This window comes from Anas acuta, chromosome 2 (genome assembly GCF_963932015.1).
Source record: "Anas acuta chromosome 2, bAnaAcu1.1, whole genome shotgun sequence".
Taxonomy (NCBI): Eukaryota; Metazoa; Chordata; class Aves; order Anseriformes; family Anatidae; genus Anas; species Anas acuta.
In genome coordinates this window covers 23,266,224-23,285,236 of record NC_088980.1, presented here as the reverse complement: position 1 = coordinate 23,285,236, position 19,013 = coordinate 23,266,224, and the positions used below count along the sequence as shown (strand labels likewise).

General features: G+C 35.9%; 1 protein-coding gene across 1 annotated transcript in view; it reads right to left on the bottom strand.

The window, feature by feature from the left end:
* The window catches only part of ZNF804B (zinc finger protein 804B), a 239,849-nt gene that overhangs the window by 21,994 nt on the left and 198,842 nt on the right, over nucleotides 1–19,013 (bottom strand). Inside the window, exon 2 of the mRNA XM_068673904.1 lies at nucleotides 8,797–8,940. Coding sequence (XP_068530005.1) covers nucleotides 8,797–8,940 — 144 coding nt within the window. The remainder of the gene's footprint in view (nucleotides 1–8,796; nucleotides 8,941–19,013) is intronic.

Genomic DNA, 19,013 nt, shown 5'->3' with positions numbered 1-19,013 from the left:
AAGATTTTTACATAGAAGTAAGTAGTTAGAAGACATGCTGTATATCCCATTGCTTTTGTCCTTGCTACTTGTCTTTAAAAAATGCAAAAGATATCTGAATACAGAAAAAAAAATAAATAAAAAAGAACAGCAATGCCCACTATCATTTATCTAAATAATACAGGCACAACTCCAACCAGACTGACCTGGAGATTATCTAAAACCAGGAATAATCATTTTAATATAAATGTCTATGTTCTCCATATTTATTCTATTTTCTTAAGTATTATCCTATGTACTGCATGTATTAGCATGTCAGAACAGAGAACCAAAGAGGAGTACATTAATTTTAATCACTACTTTTTACACAGTATGAAACAACATATGATTGGCTCTAAAACATTTTCTATTGGAATGATTTGCTTCAGAAAGACTTTGTTTCAAAATCTATTGAATGTACATGTTTCTTCATATTCTGGGTCAGGAAATTATAGAACAAAATTAAACTTTTAAACTATCCAATCTGATATTTTTGGACAAAATTTCATATTTGTCACTATTTAATTTGGGTTTTGGCATAATGTTTTTGTTTGTTTGTTTGTTTGTTTTAACAAATCTCGTTCTTCAGATTCCTTGCTTAGTTGAATAAGCCATCCATTACACTGCATCACCCATTCCCCCTGACTGAAAAATCATTTATAAAACTAGTAGTGAAAAAGAAAGAAAGGAAAGGAAGTTACAATAACCGGCATCAATGTAGAGCACTTCCTCTACCTGATATTCTGGTTATTGCTGTCTTAAATGCCAAAATCTGATCATACACTTTTGTAATTCCTTATATAATGAAATTCTAAAGAAATATCTTACAGTCATTTGCCCATCATTAACAAAGATGAAATTGAGTTTCCCACTTTTTTTTTTTTCCCAATGTAAAGAGGGTTAAATTGCTAATTTACATGCTAATTAGCATTCATTCTAAAGAACACCAAATGTAATTCCATAGCATCTAGCATTTAACAATTTAGCTTATCTAGACATTAAATTTAAAATTATTTGCAAGAGTTTTTGTTGAGGACTAATGATTAAAGGAATCTCATTATTCTAAGCAACATGCAATTTTAAAAAGATGAATACTGCCAATTTAGTTACTTTATCACCAAATAATAAGAAAAGAGCCAAGCACTGGAAGGGCAGCAGGTTCAGTAGTTCTTAATAAGACCCACAGATTTGTAAGTTTAAAATAAAGAATTGTTTCTGATGACATTTCTTTGGAATCTGTTGCCTCAAGTCACCCCCGTTTTCAGACTGTGCTCAGTGGTATTTGATAATGCTGCTTCTGCTGCTACAGAGCTATTCTGCTACATGTACTTGCTGTAGAGTGCAACTGAGGCATCTCTATGTAGTATAGCCCAAAATGCATTTAAGAAAATATTGCATGATATTATAAACTAAACATTCAATTTAAGGTCACTTCAAGCTGGCAAAATAAATTCTTTTAGTACAGTGATGCAATTGAATTATCATATTGTTTACATCCTTACATTCTGCTTTTGCTCATATGCTGCCTTTTGCTTAAACTGTGATGTCATCCTCTGTTGTCTTATGCTACCTTTATTTACATCAGTTTCTGTGATGTGATATAACTTGATTGTCTGTTTCATTGCATCACTATTTCAGTATTTCAAAGATGCTGGATTGCAGCTACCCTGAAGCACACCAGGCATGATAAAACCATAGTTTCGTAAAGACAGTATTTTTCTATTTCTGAATAACAGAAAGAAGCATCCAGGCCAAGAGAAAAAACTGTTTTGGTCTTACATTATCTATCAGTGGAAGAAGTTTGAATTGTACGTGAGCAACATCATTTGCTCGTGTTTTATTTGTTTATTTTCAGATCCCAGTGATTTTTAATGACATGTACTACCTTGGTACTATTTTCAATATACAGAAAAATATTTTGTGCCAATATATCTGTGGTGTTGTGTTTTTTTTTTTTTGTTTTTTTTTTTTTTTTTGTTGTTGTTGTTGTTGTTTTTCCCTTCTTCTAAAAAGAATTACCTTTCAAAACAACCTCTGATTTTCATATATCATTCTTTGTTGATTCACGCATTTCCTCTGCTCTCAGTGGAATATCTTCTCTTGTGCTTTACTCTGTTATTTCCCCTTATTGATGGATTATTGGATTATTTTTGCAGGTCTTTGCTATTGTAAACATCTCTCTCTCTCTCTCTCTTTTTTTTTTTTTTTATTTGTACACACCTTTATTTTGTCTTCTAATTTCAGAGTGATACTTCCATGAAATTTCTTCCTCTCTTCATCCACTACACATATTCTAATAATTACTTCATAAAGCCATTTCTGTTGCCCTCTCATTTCACATCGTCAGTTCATTTGTAACCAACAGCTTTGTCCCTTTCACAAGATGGATTAATTCTTCAGTATAGTCCGTCTTCAATACTGAATAAGGGAATTTTCCTTAATGAAAGCAACATACAAGCCTGAGATTAAAGATCTGTGTTAAAGAACAGTTGCATAAAAGTATCAAACATACAGTTTGATATACAGTCATCCATACAGTTTTGATTCTGGTGCCTTGTCACTTTTCTATGCTTTACTTTGCAAATAGTCTATATATGTTGCAATTTACTAAAGCCTGGGATCCAGAAAGAAAATTTCAACCCGAGAACTGAAAGCAAAGAAAGCTGGGTCTTAAAATACAAAGTGTTTGGAAATCTTAATTTTTATCATGGTGAGTTCTGTATTTAATGGTCCAATAGAAACCGTACGATAGTTTGTTTTGTAATCAAAACTAGTATAAGAAAAGGGAAACCTAAAAGAAGTTAATTCACAAAAATAAATTATGAAAGAATGAGAACTTGTTAAGTCAATTATGAAAAAAAGCAGCGAGAGAAAATGAAAACTATTCATCAAGAAATTATCCAAAACTTGCTCATAAGGAAGTTACAGAAAGAATGAAGTCATTTTGGGGAGGATGAACAAGAACACACACTGCAAAATCAATGTACGATGAAAAGTTAAGAAAGTATGAAACTATGACTGAAATTAGATAATGAAATAAATAGCATAGTCATAAGTAACAATAAGAAAATCACTGGTTTCAGAATGAGCAAGAGCAGGCAAAAAAAAAATACCGCAATGATATGGCAGACTGCAGAAATGAAATCTTTCCTTTTAGCTTTGCTTTTCACATGATAGAAAACAAGTCTTACGCCAGAAATTTAAAGAGTATACTCTTTCCAAGGAAAGCTATACTTCAAAAGAAAAAGCAGAGAAAATCAAATCTGCATGTGTAGCAGAATAATGAATAAAATAACAGCTAGGAATTATTATACATTAAAAAGCAAACACTTCTTAAGAAAATAAATATTGTGATGAAGTGTCTTGCATCCACAGATAACTATTCTAATTCTCTAATGGTAATAGGTAAAACATAAGCTGGAAATAGCCTTGTATTGTTAAATTGTCATTTCACTGAAATTAAAAAATAAATCATGGAAAAATCTGGGCAACTGTTGGCCATATTGAATTATACTTTCAGTATGTTGTTTTATATGTCAGAAATATCTAACCTGTGGCAAATACTTGTGGCAAATGTTCAGGTTAAAACAAAAACAAAAACAATAAGACAAAAACTACCACACATACAAAAATTCTTTCTTGGTTCAAGTCCACTTGTAAACCAGCTGTTTGAGGGAGTCTAATATCATATCAGTAGTTCTCTTGCTCTATTCCTGATCATTAAGTTTTAATGCAATCATGATTCCAGATTTCTTACTAGGGATGTGACAAATGTGAAAATTCTTTTTAAAATATATATGTATTTCTTAACAAGCATCAATCTAAGTTGATTTTTGCAAGGTTAGAGGAATAAAATGCCAATGGTTGCAGATAACACTTTTCTCTAACTTTGAGGAAGAAATGCTGAGGCCGTTTGCTGGCTAGGTTATTTTCTGAGGAATACACAGAGATTTAAGGTGTACAAACTGGCCTTAAAAAGTAGTATAACAGGAACAGTGGGTCCACCGATATCTTGAGGGGAAAAAAACAGAGACTACACAAATGCATATAGTCATGCACCTTCATGCCATGGTAGCCCTTTCTGTTTTGATTAATATGTTCCTACAACTACTGGTATTTTGTCCAGAAGGTTTCTTGATGCTGTGTTTGCCTTTGCTCCCAAATCCTGAGGTGAACTCTCTTGGATACTGACAAACCAGTCTGCTTTCCTCGAAATGAAAATTGTTTGGGTACTAAGAGGTGTGTACATGAGGGCCAAAATATAATATTTTTCTCCAATAAACATACAGATGCTGGAAAATAAAGACCTTAAACATGAATGAACAAAATCTCAGTCACTCCTAGATCTTTCTCTGTGCTTACTTATCTGTGTATTTTCTAGGTGTTAGAGACAAAGCTAGCGAAAATGTAGGCATATTTACTATCTTTGATGTAGCTAAATCTCCATTTGAATTAGAGTTTAAATCCACAAGCACCATAAAGGCTTAATGGCAAGTGCCTACAGCTGTACACACTAAATCAGACTTTCATGTAGAAGATACTCCCAAGTGCTAGTATGCATGGATTTAAATACCAATACATACATGTGAACTAGTGTAAACTGAAAATTCTGTTCACCTACTTCACAGTAATATGTGTTTCAAGAATACTAAAATTCATTTTTTTTTTTTTTCATCTGAATGAATGTGATTAGGCAGTATCTCTAAATTTTGACAACTAAAAGAGCTGTTTTGTTGTCAGAAACCCCAAGATGGCAATACAGCCTTGTTTTTCTTCGCTGCTTATTTCTATTATTATTATTATCACAATTATTGTATTTCAGTACATGTAACAGATTTGTAATTTTCTCCTTTGCTGACATCTGAAAGCCTAGCTGATTGCTAAGGATTATTTATACAAAAGTGGAAAGCTCCCACTACTTCTACTTTAAGTGAATGGATGAATGCTATGCATGACCTGGAGGTATTAAAAGATTCCAAAGATTCCATTTAATAGCGTTAACCAAGTAGACATCTCTGCTCAAGTTTTATTTCCTTTTACAGATACAAGTGACTTAACAATCCTATTAAAAAGTCTGTACTTACATATTACTTTTTCATCAAAGTGTAACATGCATTCACATGTTATATTTTTAGGCAGCAGTTTGTATTAAATACATAAAAACAAATTTTGAACAAATTCATACCAGGACCCTTTGCAGTGTTCAGATAATTTCAATAGAGCTGAAATAATCAGTTCTGATGCAGTCAACTTCTCTTAAGGAGAACACCACAAGCAAGTGATAGCAAGCATTGGTGCAGGCACTTTGATGCTTGGATGAGAGATACTGCAGATTTACCAAATGTACTACTGCCTGTGACTGCTGCTGAAGATTGACTGATGCTGAGTATATAAAGTCATAGGTTTCATAGCAAAGAAAAAACACAAAAGAAAAACACGATTGCAAGTGGGCTAGCTGGTATGTGCTGAGGTAGGGAGACATGCATGCACAGGGCTGTATGGCAGTGGAAGATCAGGAGCAAAGGAGTGGTTCATTCTGGGGTACACCCTTATTCCTGCCTCAGCCTTGGTGCAGTATCAGGCTTAACAATGGAGAGCTCAGGTTAAGTCATGTAGCAGTGAAGGCTTCCATTGAGACTGATTGTGAGCTCATTATATCCAGACTTGCAGTGAGAGAAATTAATTTCCAATAACAGATAATATCAATGAGAAATGATTACAGAGTAGTGAAGCAGAAAAGACACCGGCAAGATTATGTAAGACTAATTCTGTCAAGACAATCAAATAAGAGCTGCTTAATACTCAGTCAAATGTACTAAATGATATATAAATCACATTAGACCCCTCCAGGGTCATTTTAGTGTTATGAGGGTACAGACACAGATGATCTTGAAGGATCTGTGGTTCAGAAAATTTTCCATCAAAGTTTTCTTTGTATGCACATGTATGCATATATGTGCATATACATGTGTAGTATTTGTATATGTATGCATGTATGCAGTGTGGAGAGAAAGAAAGTATCCCTGAGTATATTGCTTGAGAATAAGTCAACACAACAGAAAGACTAGTTGCACAAACAAGACCAAATTTGTATCATAACATTTTGCAGTCTTCTGAGGACAGGGAAGGCAATGGCTGTTTGCCTTCCTGTCAGGAATGCAAAAAAAACGATTAGGTCCAAAATTCAGTACTTTCTGCTTTAGAATTGGTTGAAATCATAGATAAGAAAATAGATCACAAAATTAATTCTATAAAACCATAATATTGGGAGATTAGAGTCATAAGTCTTTGAATAAAATCTGTTTCCTCTGGAAGAGAAAGAAAAGGCTTATGCCAAAGTACTCTGTGCAATATTTTTTTTTTAATTTTTTTTTCCCTCTGTCTTTATATCTTCTCTAAAGAGCATTGCCACTTTAATACAGATTTCTAAGTAGAAGGGGAATCACATGGGGGGACTACGCTATATTGTTAGTGAAATCTAAAGAGTCCCTGACTTTAATTTAATCTGCAGTAGAAGAACGGTGTTCAGAGCATATCCATGTGTATGACTAATGGTATCCTCAAATATCTTCTGGGAAACATAAAGTATACCTTAGGAAAAAGAAATTTTTCTTGTGGCTACTACACCTCCTGGAGCAAACATTTTGAAGCTAAGCTAACTAAAATCACAGGAAACTATAAATTAACTTCTGTCTGAAGACTAATTTCATACAAGTAAGAAGAATACATTTTTTGTGACCAACCACAAAAGTCAGAGAAAAGACAGCATTCATGATATTCCTAGAGGCAAAGTAATGCTGTTCCCAGATGTGGCTGAGCAGTCAAGAAGGGGAAAAGGAGACGAGACTGAATTACCCTGTCACATCAGGAGAACAGCTAGCTAATCCTGCACTAACTGAGCTTCTGAACTACATCTGAAAGGGCATGGTGGGGTGAGCTTGTACTGCCAGATGATATTCTGTATGTGTGGTGCATTTCCATGCAGATCCTTAGTTCACAGTACCATCAGTATGGCTGATTTTAAAGCACTGAATTTACCTACAAATTAAAGAGAGTTTTATTGCTAAAACATTCCCTTTCATAGTGTGAAGGTGCCCAAACCTCTCTTGCTTGACAGCACAAACATAGATGGTGCATCAAGCAGGATGTTTTATTTTGCATAAGATGCTCTCTGCAGGAGCTGTGGAGAAGAGGGAATGGCAAAAATTGATCCATCTGAGATCAGTTGGATCTCTGACAAGTAGAAAATCAGCTGAAGGGTGAAAAAAATATTTCTAAAGCAAATGGGGATTTTTAGGGATTAGTGTCACATGTTTAGGATCTGGAAATGCATTTGTTTTGTATTATTAGAACCATTTTTGCAGATTAATTAATGGAGCTGGGATGTGAGGAACTGCCTTTGGTTTAATACATAAATACACTAGATTAATCTAGCTCTGGTTTGAGTGTGATGGGCCAGAAGAGTCCTATTAATGTCCATGAACAGCTGACCCTGGGCTGGTTGAATTCAGCAGGATGGTTCATCATGATGAGTGGGCAGATGTTAACCAGCTCATTCATGCAGTGCTGTGATAGGTGTACACAGAAAATGCCAGGATGATTTACATTCTCTATAATACTGCAAAAGACAATAAGATTTCTTGCAGTGAGAGTGAGAAGTTTTGCCTTTAGTGCCATTTGTTGTTCTTAACATTTACTCCTTCTAGTTCTGTAGAAGAAATACCTGCAGCTTCTAAATGATTCATATATTTGCCCAGACCCCCATGTACCCAGAAGAATGTACCCAGGAGACACTACACTACCAGTTTGAATGTACACAAACGCATGAGAACTTGAACTGTGTAGCACATGTAAGAGAGAGTAGAAAAACAGTAGAAAAATGTGCATTTATTGAATCTTGCTACAGTTCTAACTTACATATTAGAATAACCCATATGATTAGTTACATCAGAGGTTCAGAAATGTTCATTCCTGAACTTTGTCAATGATTTTTGTTGATTTCTGAAATTCTTTCAATAATTAATTGCATTTTTCTTATATAATGACAACAGGAATATGCAATTTGCTAAAATTAGAGGAAAAACTAGGATGCAGAAAGCAAACATAGAATAATAACAGGCATACATCAGTATCTATCACATATAGACCCAATTAAGTAGATGCAAAAATGATGACAAATGATTAGCATCTATTATCTTTTCCCAATAATCCAATATATTGTTGTTCAATAGTAATTGCCATTTTATATCATGTTCTGCATGTAAGGCAAAATGTATTCCGCCCTGAGAATCATTGTGAGACATAGATTTCAACCTCAGAAACATATGCTTTAAAGAAAACAAAACAAAACAAAACAACAACAAAAACAACCAAACACAAAAACTACTTTCCTGCCCTTGAAACAGCATGACCAGCTTGAAACAGCATGATCTTATGCCTTCTGAATCTGAAAGAGGGACCTGGATATCTGAGGAAGTGCTTCTTTGTCCCCCTCTAGTTTAGAAGTAACTTCACATTTTAATGTATCTATTTCATTGTGAATATTAGTATTGAGCACCTATCTAAAACTACCATGATCTTTCAGACAAAGGGGCTTAAATCGTGATGAAGATTAAAACAGTGAATATTTTACACTTGATTTTAATGAAAAATAGTGTGTGAAATTCAAAAGCATCAAATGTTAACTTGTCTTCTACTGGAGTGAATTTAGAAAACCCCACAAAAAGGAAGGATGAAAAATGGGCAACTGTAATATCTATGGATATTTTTCAGGTTTACCTGCTTGTGAGCATGGTCATAAGAATTGATGTGGTTGTCAAATTCTTGGTGTTTGTGGTACTGCTTGTCACACAGTTCACAGTAGAAGTTAGCCTTCACATCCTCCAGAGCCTTGGCTGCAGCTTTCTCCTTCTCAGCATAGTCCTGCAAAGGCAGAAGCAAAGGGAGACACTTTGCTACAGGTCGTGAGCTCATGCTGGTTTTGTCATCTGCATTAAAAACACTAGACTGACCAGAACTGCTAATTCACTGGGCACCATCTTAGTATTAAAGTACAGGCTGAAAATGTTTGGGTTTTAAATTGGATTTAATTAAATAGTTGTATTTCTTGCATAATTATTCTTAGCACTCATTTTAGGTACCATAGTAAGCAAAGTATGGAGAATTAAGGCACATTAGGACACTGCCTGGCTCCTGGGTAGAAAATCTGAATAATGAGGATAAACTCTTTAAAATCACTAGGAGGATGAATTAACTTCCACAACACTCCTGGTTGGCACTGCTTCTGAGCCTTTGCTCTTTTGGATGTTGCTCAGAAGAAAGAAACTAGTTTTAGCCTGATACTAAGACATATTTTCTTTTGTGTTCTGCTTTCTACGTCACATCAAATATTCAGCAGGGCCAGACAGCAGCTGGCTATGGCTGGCTGAGATTTCCCTGGAGCAGTGCCTCTGCAGCAGGAGCCTTTCCTGTGCCACCGTGTCCCTTCCCCAGGGTCTATACACCATCCCACCTGAGCTGCATCCTGCTGAACGCAACCATCACCTGCCAGAGACAGACCACAGCCACTGATGCAATCTAGCACAACTCTCATGCTGCTGTAGTGCTGGAAGATGTCCAGTCTCAGGCAAATACAGATGAAAAAAAGGGAAAACAAGTGGTTTCTCCCTCTGTCTCCTCACTGACTCAGGTAGGTTCTCTGGAGGGTCAGGTACTTTACTTTCAATATATACTAGGTACACAGAGAAAACTTAAAACATAGGAGCTATTAGCTACTAAACTACAAATACTACACTTAAATAAAGGTCTTGATATTCAAAACTGGAAGAAGCCTTTGCTGATCTTATTTCTATTACAAGTCCTACATTATCTTATTATTATTGTTACATTTAAATGTTTTACTTTAGAGTTTTATAATTCTGACATAGAAAAAAATAATGAAGAAGTCATTAAAAGCAATTCATTTTATATTCACATTGAAAAGTTAATATTACTTGCATGTGTAAGCTATTGGCTGGGATTGCAGTAATTTATTATTTGCTGTATCATTTTATTCATCTTAAGGAAAGCATATTTTTAACCACCAGACTTTCCATGCTATGCAGACATAACTGTCTGGTGTCAGCATGGTTTCATCACCCTGCCTGTGACAAACTGTAAGTATGCCAAAGCCTGGAGATGCTGCCTGGTTGGGACACCCTGCTCCTCCTCAGTCACTGCCTGGCAGGAGTGCAGGGATCAGGAGGGAAGCCTTTGTGCAGGACAGATCAACACAAGTGCACTTGTGTTCAGCCTCTCTGGAGGGAAGAACTTTCTTAATGAAAGTCATGAATTTTAGGCCTGGGACTTGACCAAGCAGCAGGAATGTTGGCTGTCCGTATGACACGTTAGATCTTTGGATGAGTTTGTGCTGTGAGCCTCCTAGCTTTGCCCTGGTTTATAAGCCATCAGGTTGGTATCAGTAGGTCTTTCTCACATGGTATCTTAGAGGCTGGTGTTGCTAGTGAGAGTAACTTTACCTAAACTAGCCTGTCTAGAAGCTAGGTGTATGACCATACACCTAAGGCAGTACTCTAAGCTTCCTCTATAAGAAATAGAAAAATGATAGCCACTGCCAAATGATTAATTTCATCTTCTTCAAAAGCCTATTTTTGGATGAGATGAAACTCTCTCCAGAGACACTAACTCTGTCAACCACTGCAAGGCTCTAAATTACTAACCTGGCCTACATCCTTAATTTTTAGATTACTGAATTCAGAGATAATGAATTCTACATCATATCTCTTTATATTCAGTTCCAAATCTCCCCATGAACCTTGTGTGAACTGACCAGCTTGAAGACAGGAGGTCAAAGAGGGATTTTGTACCTGGAAATTAATTTTACATCTTAGATATGATGCCAACATCATGCAGGTCCTTCCCACATGGCAAATATCCAAACAAATCCTTTCCTTCCATGCATATGGCTCGGGTGGATTAGTATACTGTGGTATACTCAGATTGGTCATTTCTAAAAGCAGGTAGCCTATTTCACTTCTCCACTTGAGAGGCTGCTCAATCATGGTAGTTAGTACTTGATTATGTAAGGGGGAAATATTCTTGCAATTAAACAGTTAAATAGCTTTTATTAGTTATTTAAATCTACAAAGCCCATTAAAAAGTGATACTTTTCAGCTTATGCTTCAGATCCATTGTTTTGCTAGCATTAATTATTCACCGGGCCTTTGGTATAATTAAAATGCATAAATTAGAATGTGGATGCAATAGCATTAATTATGCAGCAATGCCTTCCTTGGAAGTCAAGTGTTGGGGGCAACATATTTTTATTTTAATCTGGAAAAAAATGTAAGTTTTACACTCGCTGGCAGCCAGCCAAAGCATTTTTTTCTCTCCTGCTTCTGAACTGTCAATTAAATGTTTACAGCCTGCTCCATCTTTGTTTCTGTTGAAGAAGAAGCCTAATTGTTTGGGGTGAACACACAGCATTACTCTCTGTGAAGCACAACTGAAACTGCTGCTCATGAGCATTCCAAACTGCCAACTTTATCTTTCTCAGCAGAAATTAATACAGTTCCCTTAGCATAACGATGTTTTAAAATAGCAACAAGGCAGCTCCCAGGTGCATCCTAAGATAATCACAACTACCTCCATTGCCTTATTGCTTAATTATGCTTGTCTACCATGGCAAAAGATATAATTTCCTGCTTGCTTATCGATCAGATGCAGGGAAATTGAATGCAACATCACATACTTTAGAAAGGTCGTGGGTTTTTATTTCTCTGCAAAGGCATAAGAACTTCTATCACTACAGTAAATTGTGCATAATCAAATTAATTTTCCCATACAGACTATTAATATCATCTCTCTTCTACTATAGAGTCCATGGGCCAATTTTGGCAAAATAAATGTGATCAAGTGAAAGAAATGTGCAATTACATCTGTAGAAAACATATGTGATCATAAAAGGTTTACTACACTAATGTAGAAACAAGAAAGTTAGAAAGATGCATAAATGTGTTTGAAACTGGGAACCAGAAATGATAATGAACATGTATGTCATGGTCTCATAGATTTTATTCAGGATCATACACTACTTAAAAATGTCATGTAGCCTGGGTAAACATGAGTAAGGTTGTAAGTTAATGTAAATTAATACCTCTGTCTTTGAGGCATGGGCAGCTAATAGTAAGTACAAGCTCATGTCAGAGATGTAAGTAAATGTTCCTAGAAACCATCAGTTAACCATCTGCTACGTTGCTGGATGTAGATAAATACTGTATTAGGATAAGTGAGTGCAGAATACACCTGATTTATTTATTTATTTATTTATTTATTTTCCTGGAAATGCGTAAAATGGCTCCATATTATAGATTGTAATTACATTCACATCAATTTGGCCCACAGAGGCACATAACTGTAATAAATGTTTATATATGGGATTCATTTAACAAGAATACTTCTATTCACATTAGGTTGGAAGTGCTTAACTTAGCAGTTACTTTTGCAGTAGCTTCTTATTGTGAAAATTCAATTAATGGTATCTGACTTTTCATTTTCTAATATAGGGAAAATCAATGAAAAATCCCATGTAACTGAGTTTTCTAGAATGTTGCCACTGACACGTAGTCAATTAAAAATCATTTATTAAATCCAGAGTCTGTAAAAGATATTTAATAGACTGCATGGCCATTAAAGTATGCTGATCTAGACAAAGCAATACTACACTGCTTGCCTCAGGAACTGATAGTAAATATATCTGCTGTGTTCAAACAGACTAAGGTGAAAAGTAGGTCACTTGATACAGTAAAACTTTCAGAAACAGCTTTCTATAAACCCATGGATTTCTACAGATATTATGTATTAAATCCATAGTGCAAATAGAATGTGAGAAAAAATGTAGCATCATTAGCCCATTTCTGGTCACCTATTTCTATATTGGAATAGAAAATTAGTGATAGGACAGCTAACTGTTATGTGAATGCAGAGCTCAATGACAGACTGTTCACTTTAGATACATCAGCAAGCACAGTTGTTAGAGTTTTTGTATCTTTTATATAGTTCTATGAATCAGATTAGATAATGAGTGCTAGTATTAAATACTGCTGCCGCTACTGAAGGGCTCAGGGATTCTCAGAATAGAGGCTAAAGGATAAGTAGGACATATATAAGCATGTGAATATGCTACAGAATTATATTCTACATTAGAGAATTTTAAGAGATTCATTAGAAACTTACATGATGAAATGAGCTATGGTTATGTGTGAAATCTATGAAAGATGCTAATTAACAGTGAAGGGTGCACAAATGTTTTAGAGATCAGAATCAGAATTCAAAATGACTGCAATAAGCATAAGATATAGTAAGATAAAATTCAAAAAGATGTTTCATTTTGGAGGGTGATATCACATCCACCAATACCATAATGTGAATAGCTGAGTAAACAGAAATGCAAAGAAAAGGGTCCAGGAGGTTAGAGTAGAAAAGAAATTAAATGAAAGTCAACAGTGAAAGTCAAGGCAAATCACATTCTGACATGTTAATAGTAGTGTTATATGTAAGATGCTGAGGGTAATGATTCCACTTGATTCAGTATTGGTGAAATGTCAGCTGTAAAATACTATTGGGTACATCTACCCCAGCAAATAACTTTCATCCTGTAACCTGGTGCTCCATCATCCCCACTCTGTGTATGATAGTTTATTCCCAGACTTTCATTTCAGAGTAAACTTGCTATATCCTTTTGAGACAAAGCTGAGCACAGTTCTTGAATAACATTCAGTTCAAGGACCTTGCTATATAGGTAGCAAGGATGAGACTTTACCATGCTCTCCATGCCCCGTATAGTCCCCCAACAACCATCTTCCCCCACCTTCCTTTTTTTTTTTCTTTTCTTTTTTTTCTCTTTTTTTTTTTTCTTTTTCTTTTTTCCTGCATCTATAGCATCATAGATTTCCTAAAGATCTCTAAAACTCATTGGGTAAACAGAAACAGGATAGAAAACAGAAACTAATCAAAGTACATGTGTGCAATATGAAACTTGAGGACCATACAAATCTCCCAATATTAGGATGTGCAACTGAACATCAACATTGTTCAATTAATCAGTTTTTCCCTGAACGTTCTTTTTTAGCTGGTCAAGATTCCAATGCATTAACTACAGAATTTTCTAGGGAAGTTTCGCCATGGAGATAGAATGAAAGACAAATAACTCTGTTTGGCTGTGATAGATACCCTCTTACAGTAGGCATGAATGGTCTTCTAACCATCTGAAACATGGACAGTATGTCCATAATCATGTGTCTGCTGGCTGGTAACTTTTCAGTTCATCTAAATAGTTTTCACCTCAGTGGGCTCTTCTAGGGAATCCTACCCACCCATATTCTTGAAACTGATCTCAGGGGAAGCCAACAATATGGATTTTTTCATTTTCATTTACCCCACACATGTTTTACAATCCTCCAACTTCAAAACCCTATGCATATTTTCTGGGGAATCAACATTGTGGAATTTCAGTTATCTACTGCAAAGGAATATTTTTTCCTCAAAAGCAGCAATACTGTTATTCTCAGCTGACATATAGAGGGCAGACACTAAATTTTGCAAACAAAGATCTTCATATTTTTCACACTCAGCCTATTCCAGCAGCATTTTCAATTATATCCACTTTAATGTGTCTGTGGAATACAGAGACATGAGAAGTGCAATGCTTTTAGCAGATCCAACATGATTTTTAGAGTACAAACCTGCTAGAACTAATGGGTAAGATCCATCAAAAAGTTGTAACTTTAAAGAGTCATAAACCTACTAGGAGTCATGAACCTATTCCTAACTCATTCATTAACTAAGTCAGTGATGTTGATTAGAATCATCCTTACAGAACATATGAATTTGAAGAAATGCACCAGCAGGACCATTCAGATCTTCCACAAATCTTATATATCTAATACCTGTTATACCTGTTGCAGCTTCTGGTATCTTTTATAAGGGACTTGTACTTTTTTACTTTTTTTTTTTTTTTTTTTTTTTTTTTTTTTTTTTTTTTTTTTGAGAAGTAAGGCTTTTGTAAGACTTTTTAAACTTTATAAATGGAACATAACAAAACTAAAAATCTTCATTGTGGGAATAAAGTACATTTTTCAAATGTTTTAGTGTGATTCAACATCTTCACCACCATCACATTTAAAGAAATCAGAAGAACTTGAGCAGCTACATCTATCAAACCCTTATAAAAAAATTATCAAAAGTTGACCTGCAAAGGGAATTAGGAAACTAGGCACTTAATGGAATGTAACATACAAAATTGTATGTATACACTTTATGAACTCAATTTAATTTTAAAGGAAATACATAATAAAGTGAATCTGGGAATTTAGATCATTTCTGATTGCAAACAGTAATATTTAAAGGAAGTAATTAGCAAATTAATTTATTTAAGTGAACAGAACTGCCTGGAATGCCATGTAGCACAAAAACAGCTCAAATAGGACATTTTATCTAGGATGGAAATAATATAAAAAGGAAAGAAAGCTAAGTCATCTGCCTTCTCTCTATTTAGGCTAGAATCCAGAAGGTTATTGTCATCTGTGGAACAGACTTTAGAATAACCTACATGTTAAAGTAGAGGCTTTCTAGAAACCTTCCTTATTTAAGACAGAGTATTATACGTTTATGAAGGGAAGTATATGATGTAATTGACTCTCCTAATAGAAGACTAAATCTGATTTGAATATTTAGAACAATACAGTTACAGTAATCCTGCTTAATGATATGTGAGGCTGTCTGGTTTTTATGTGTGATTTTATCTATGTCCGATTTTATCTATGTCCGGTTAAAATTTGACTTGATAATTTGAAAATATTTTCTATGTATGAAATAAATACATTCCAAACACTAATTCTGCCATGAAAATAAATATAGTTTCTGTTGTCATTATGTACCTAGAACATCAGTCCCAAAAAGATGAAAAGACAACCTGTGAACAAAAAGGTTATCAGAACTGTCATAGTTGGGATATGGTTGTAGAGGCTGAAACAACTTCTGGGATAACAGTGGCAAGGAATGTGTTTGTATGACTGCTAGAATTATAATCCTGGCAGTTAAATGAAAATACTAAAAAAAATATGGGTAAGGAGAAGGGAGACAAAGCTGGTGAGGGGTCTGGAGAACAACTCTTACAAGGAGAGGCTGAGGGAGCTAGGTTTGTTCAGCCTGGAGAAAAGGAGGCTCAGGGGCGACCTTATCGCTCTTTATAAGTACATTAAAGGAGGCTGTAGTGAGGTGGGGGTTGGTCTATTCTCACATGTGCCTGGTGACAGGACGAGGGGGAATGGGCTAAAGTTGCGCCACGGCAGGTTTGGGTTGGATATTAGGAAGAACTTCTTTACCGAAAGGGTTGTGAGGCATTGGAATGGGCTGCCCAGGGAAATGGTGGAGTCACCATCCCTGGAGGTCTTTAAAAGACGTTTAGATGTTGAACTTAGCAATATGGTTTAGTGGAGGACTTGTCAGTGTTAGGTCAGAGGTTGGACTCCATGATCTTGAGGTCTCTTCCAACCTAGATAATTCTGTGATTCTGTGTAAAAAGATAGAAAATGATAGTTGATCTCAGAACATTAGGAGTTGGAATGGGGTGCTCAGGGAGGTGGTGGGTGTCCATGGGATGTTTAAAGAGTGGTTGGACATGGAGCTTAGAGACAGTGTTTAGTGGGTGATATTGGTGGTAGGGGGATGGTTGGACCAGCTGATCTTGGATGTCTTTTCCAACCTTAATGATTGTATGATTTTCAGCTACATTTGCTGACTGGTGTAAACCTAGGCTGCCCACTAAAGCTTCAGTGAAGTTATATTTCAAAATGACTAACTTAAACGGTAGATAGAATAGAGATGTGTCTTCTAAGTTGGACAGAACTGTTCCTGTTATGTAAAAGAAATAGTGCACCACTCACTTTTTCCTCATAGTCCTGCTTCTCTGCACAAATATGAGTCCTTCAGTGAACCTGACTGTGACATTACTGTCTCCCTTCCATTTGAAGTCAATCCCTTCAATTTGTTCACTATTTCATGCTACTTTCTCTCCCCTCCTTTCAAGTGATCATTTCTTTTACCTCTTTTCTGATGAGTGAGGTATTATCAATTAATCTGAAGAGTGAGTCTTCCATTTATCTCTTACTATTCTCATTTTTCCAACTGCAATTTTTGGAGTACAATGCATGTTCCAGCACTGAATTTAATAGATTGTGCAATGTCATATTTCTTTGTCTGACACCTCTTTTCAGATGAAACCTACTTGACATAAGCTAAGATCCTTGTACAGTTTGACCTTCTTCTATAGAACACAACAGAATGTAACTTATATTCAGCGTCTTTCATATTAAAGTTAAGTCAAAGCACTTTACAATAATGATATTGATCATGCAGCAACTGTGTGGGAAAATAAAGCATGTGTTGTGAGAACAGAAAGTTATCACACAACTTATCCTTGTCTTTTAGAATCTTTTTATATTAACGGCCTTTTTCATACAATACAAACTAATCACATCAGATAGCTTTTTTTTAGTCTTTAATACCAATAACATTAAACATTTACATCCTCTCATTTACTAGTGTTTAACTCTTTCTTTGTAGATACATAATGTTAAAGCGAATTCATGTACAGCAATTCAATACCAGAAATGGATGTCTAATCAGTGGCTTTCTATTGCTCATAGCAACAGGGAATAACTGCTAAATTTATGACAAAATATTAATAAATGTTTACTAAATCCAGATCGGTCAATTAATTTACTTGTGCTAAGTATACTTGCAATCTACTTCAGAAATATGCCTTACAGCGTAAACATTAATCATACATTAATTGAACTATATGCAGACAATCTTCTCTTAAAGCTTCCCCTAAAACCAGTGCCAAATAATTTTATTTTATTTATCTGATGAAATTTTTGTTTGTTTGTTTCACAGAATCACAGAATTGAAGGGGTTTGGAAGGAACCTCGAAACATCATCGGGTCTAACCTCCCCCCTGCCAAAGCAGGTTCCTTAGAGCAGGCTGCCCAGGTAGGGATCCAGACAGGCCTTAAATATCTCCAAAAAAGGAGACTCTACAACCTCCCTGGGCAGCCTGTCCCAGTGCTCCATCACCCTCACTGTGAATAAGTTCTTTCGCATGTTGGTGTGGAACTTCCTGTGCTCTTTCTTGTGACCACTACTCCTTGTTCTGTCCCTGCAAACCACTGAAAAGAGGTTGGCCAAATCCCTCTGTCTCCCACACCTCAGGCATTTATACACATTGATGAGATCCCTTCTCAGTCTTCTTTTATCCAGGCTGAACAGACAAACAAGGTCTCTCAGCGTTGTTTGTTTTTCAGAAGCCAGAATATTTCTGTACATTAGCTTCTCATGCAACCTCCCCCCCACACACATTTTTATTATTTTTTTAATCAGAAGCCCAAACCATTGTTTTCTTTCACCGTGTTCTATGAAATCCAAATGGAAAAAGGAAGGTTACTTACATGCACACATACCACTCTTTCTCTGCCCCTCCCCAAGTGCATGTACCTTGGTTGTAAAATTCAGTGTACTTTTTCATCAACTCTGGATTTTTATACATGTCACAGTTCTACTCATCTCAGCCACAAAAACAAAACAAAACAAAACAAAACAAACAAACCAAAAAAAAACATACCACCACCTGTAGTGGGTTTACGTGGCAAGGTTTTGGTAGCAGGGGGCCATAGGGGTGGTTTCTATGAGAAAGATCTGGAAGCCGCCCCATGTTTGGGAAGGGCCCCATTGTTTTCCAGATCTGAGCCAATAAGCGATGTTGTTTTGCGCCTCTGTGAGAGCATATTTAAGACAGGGAAAAAAACGCTGCGCCACACAGCAGCCAGGAGAGTCAAGGGAGTGAGAAACAGCCTTGCAGGTGCCAAGGTCAGTGTAGAAGGAGGGGGAGAGGTGCTCCAGGCGCCGGAGCAGAAGTCCCCTGCGGCCTGTGGTGAGGA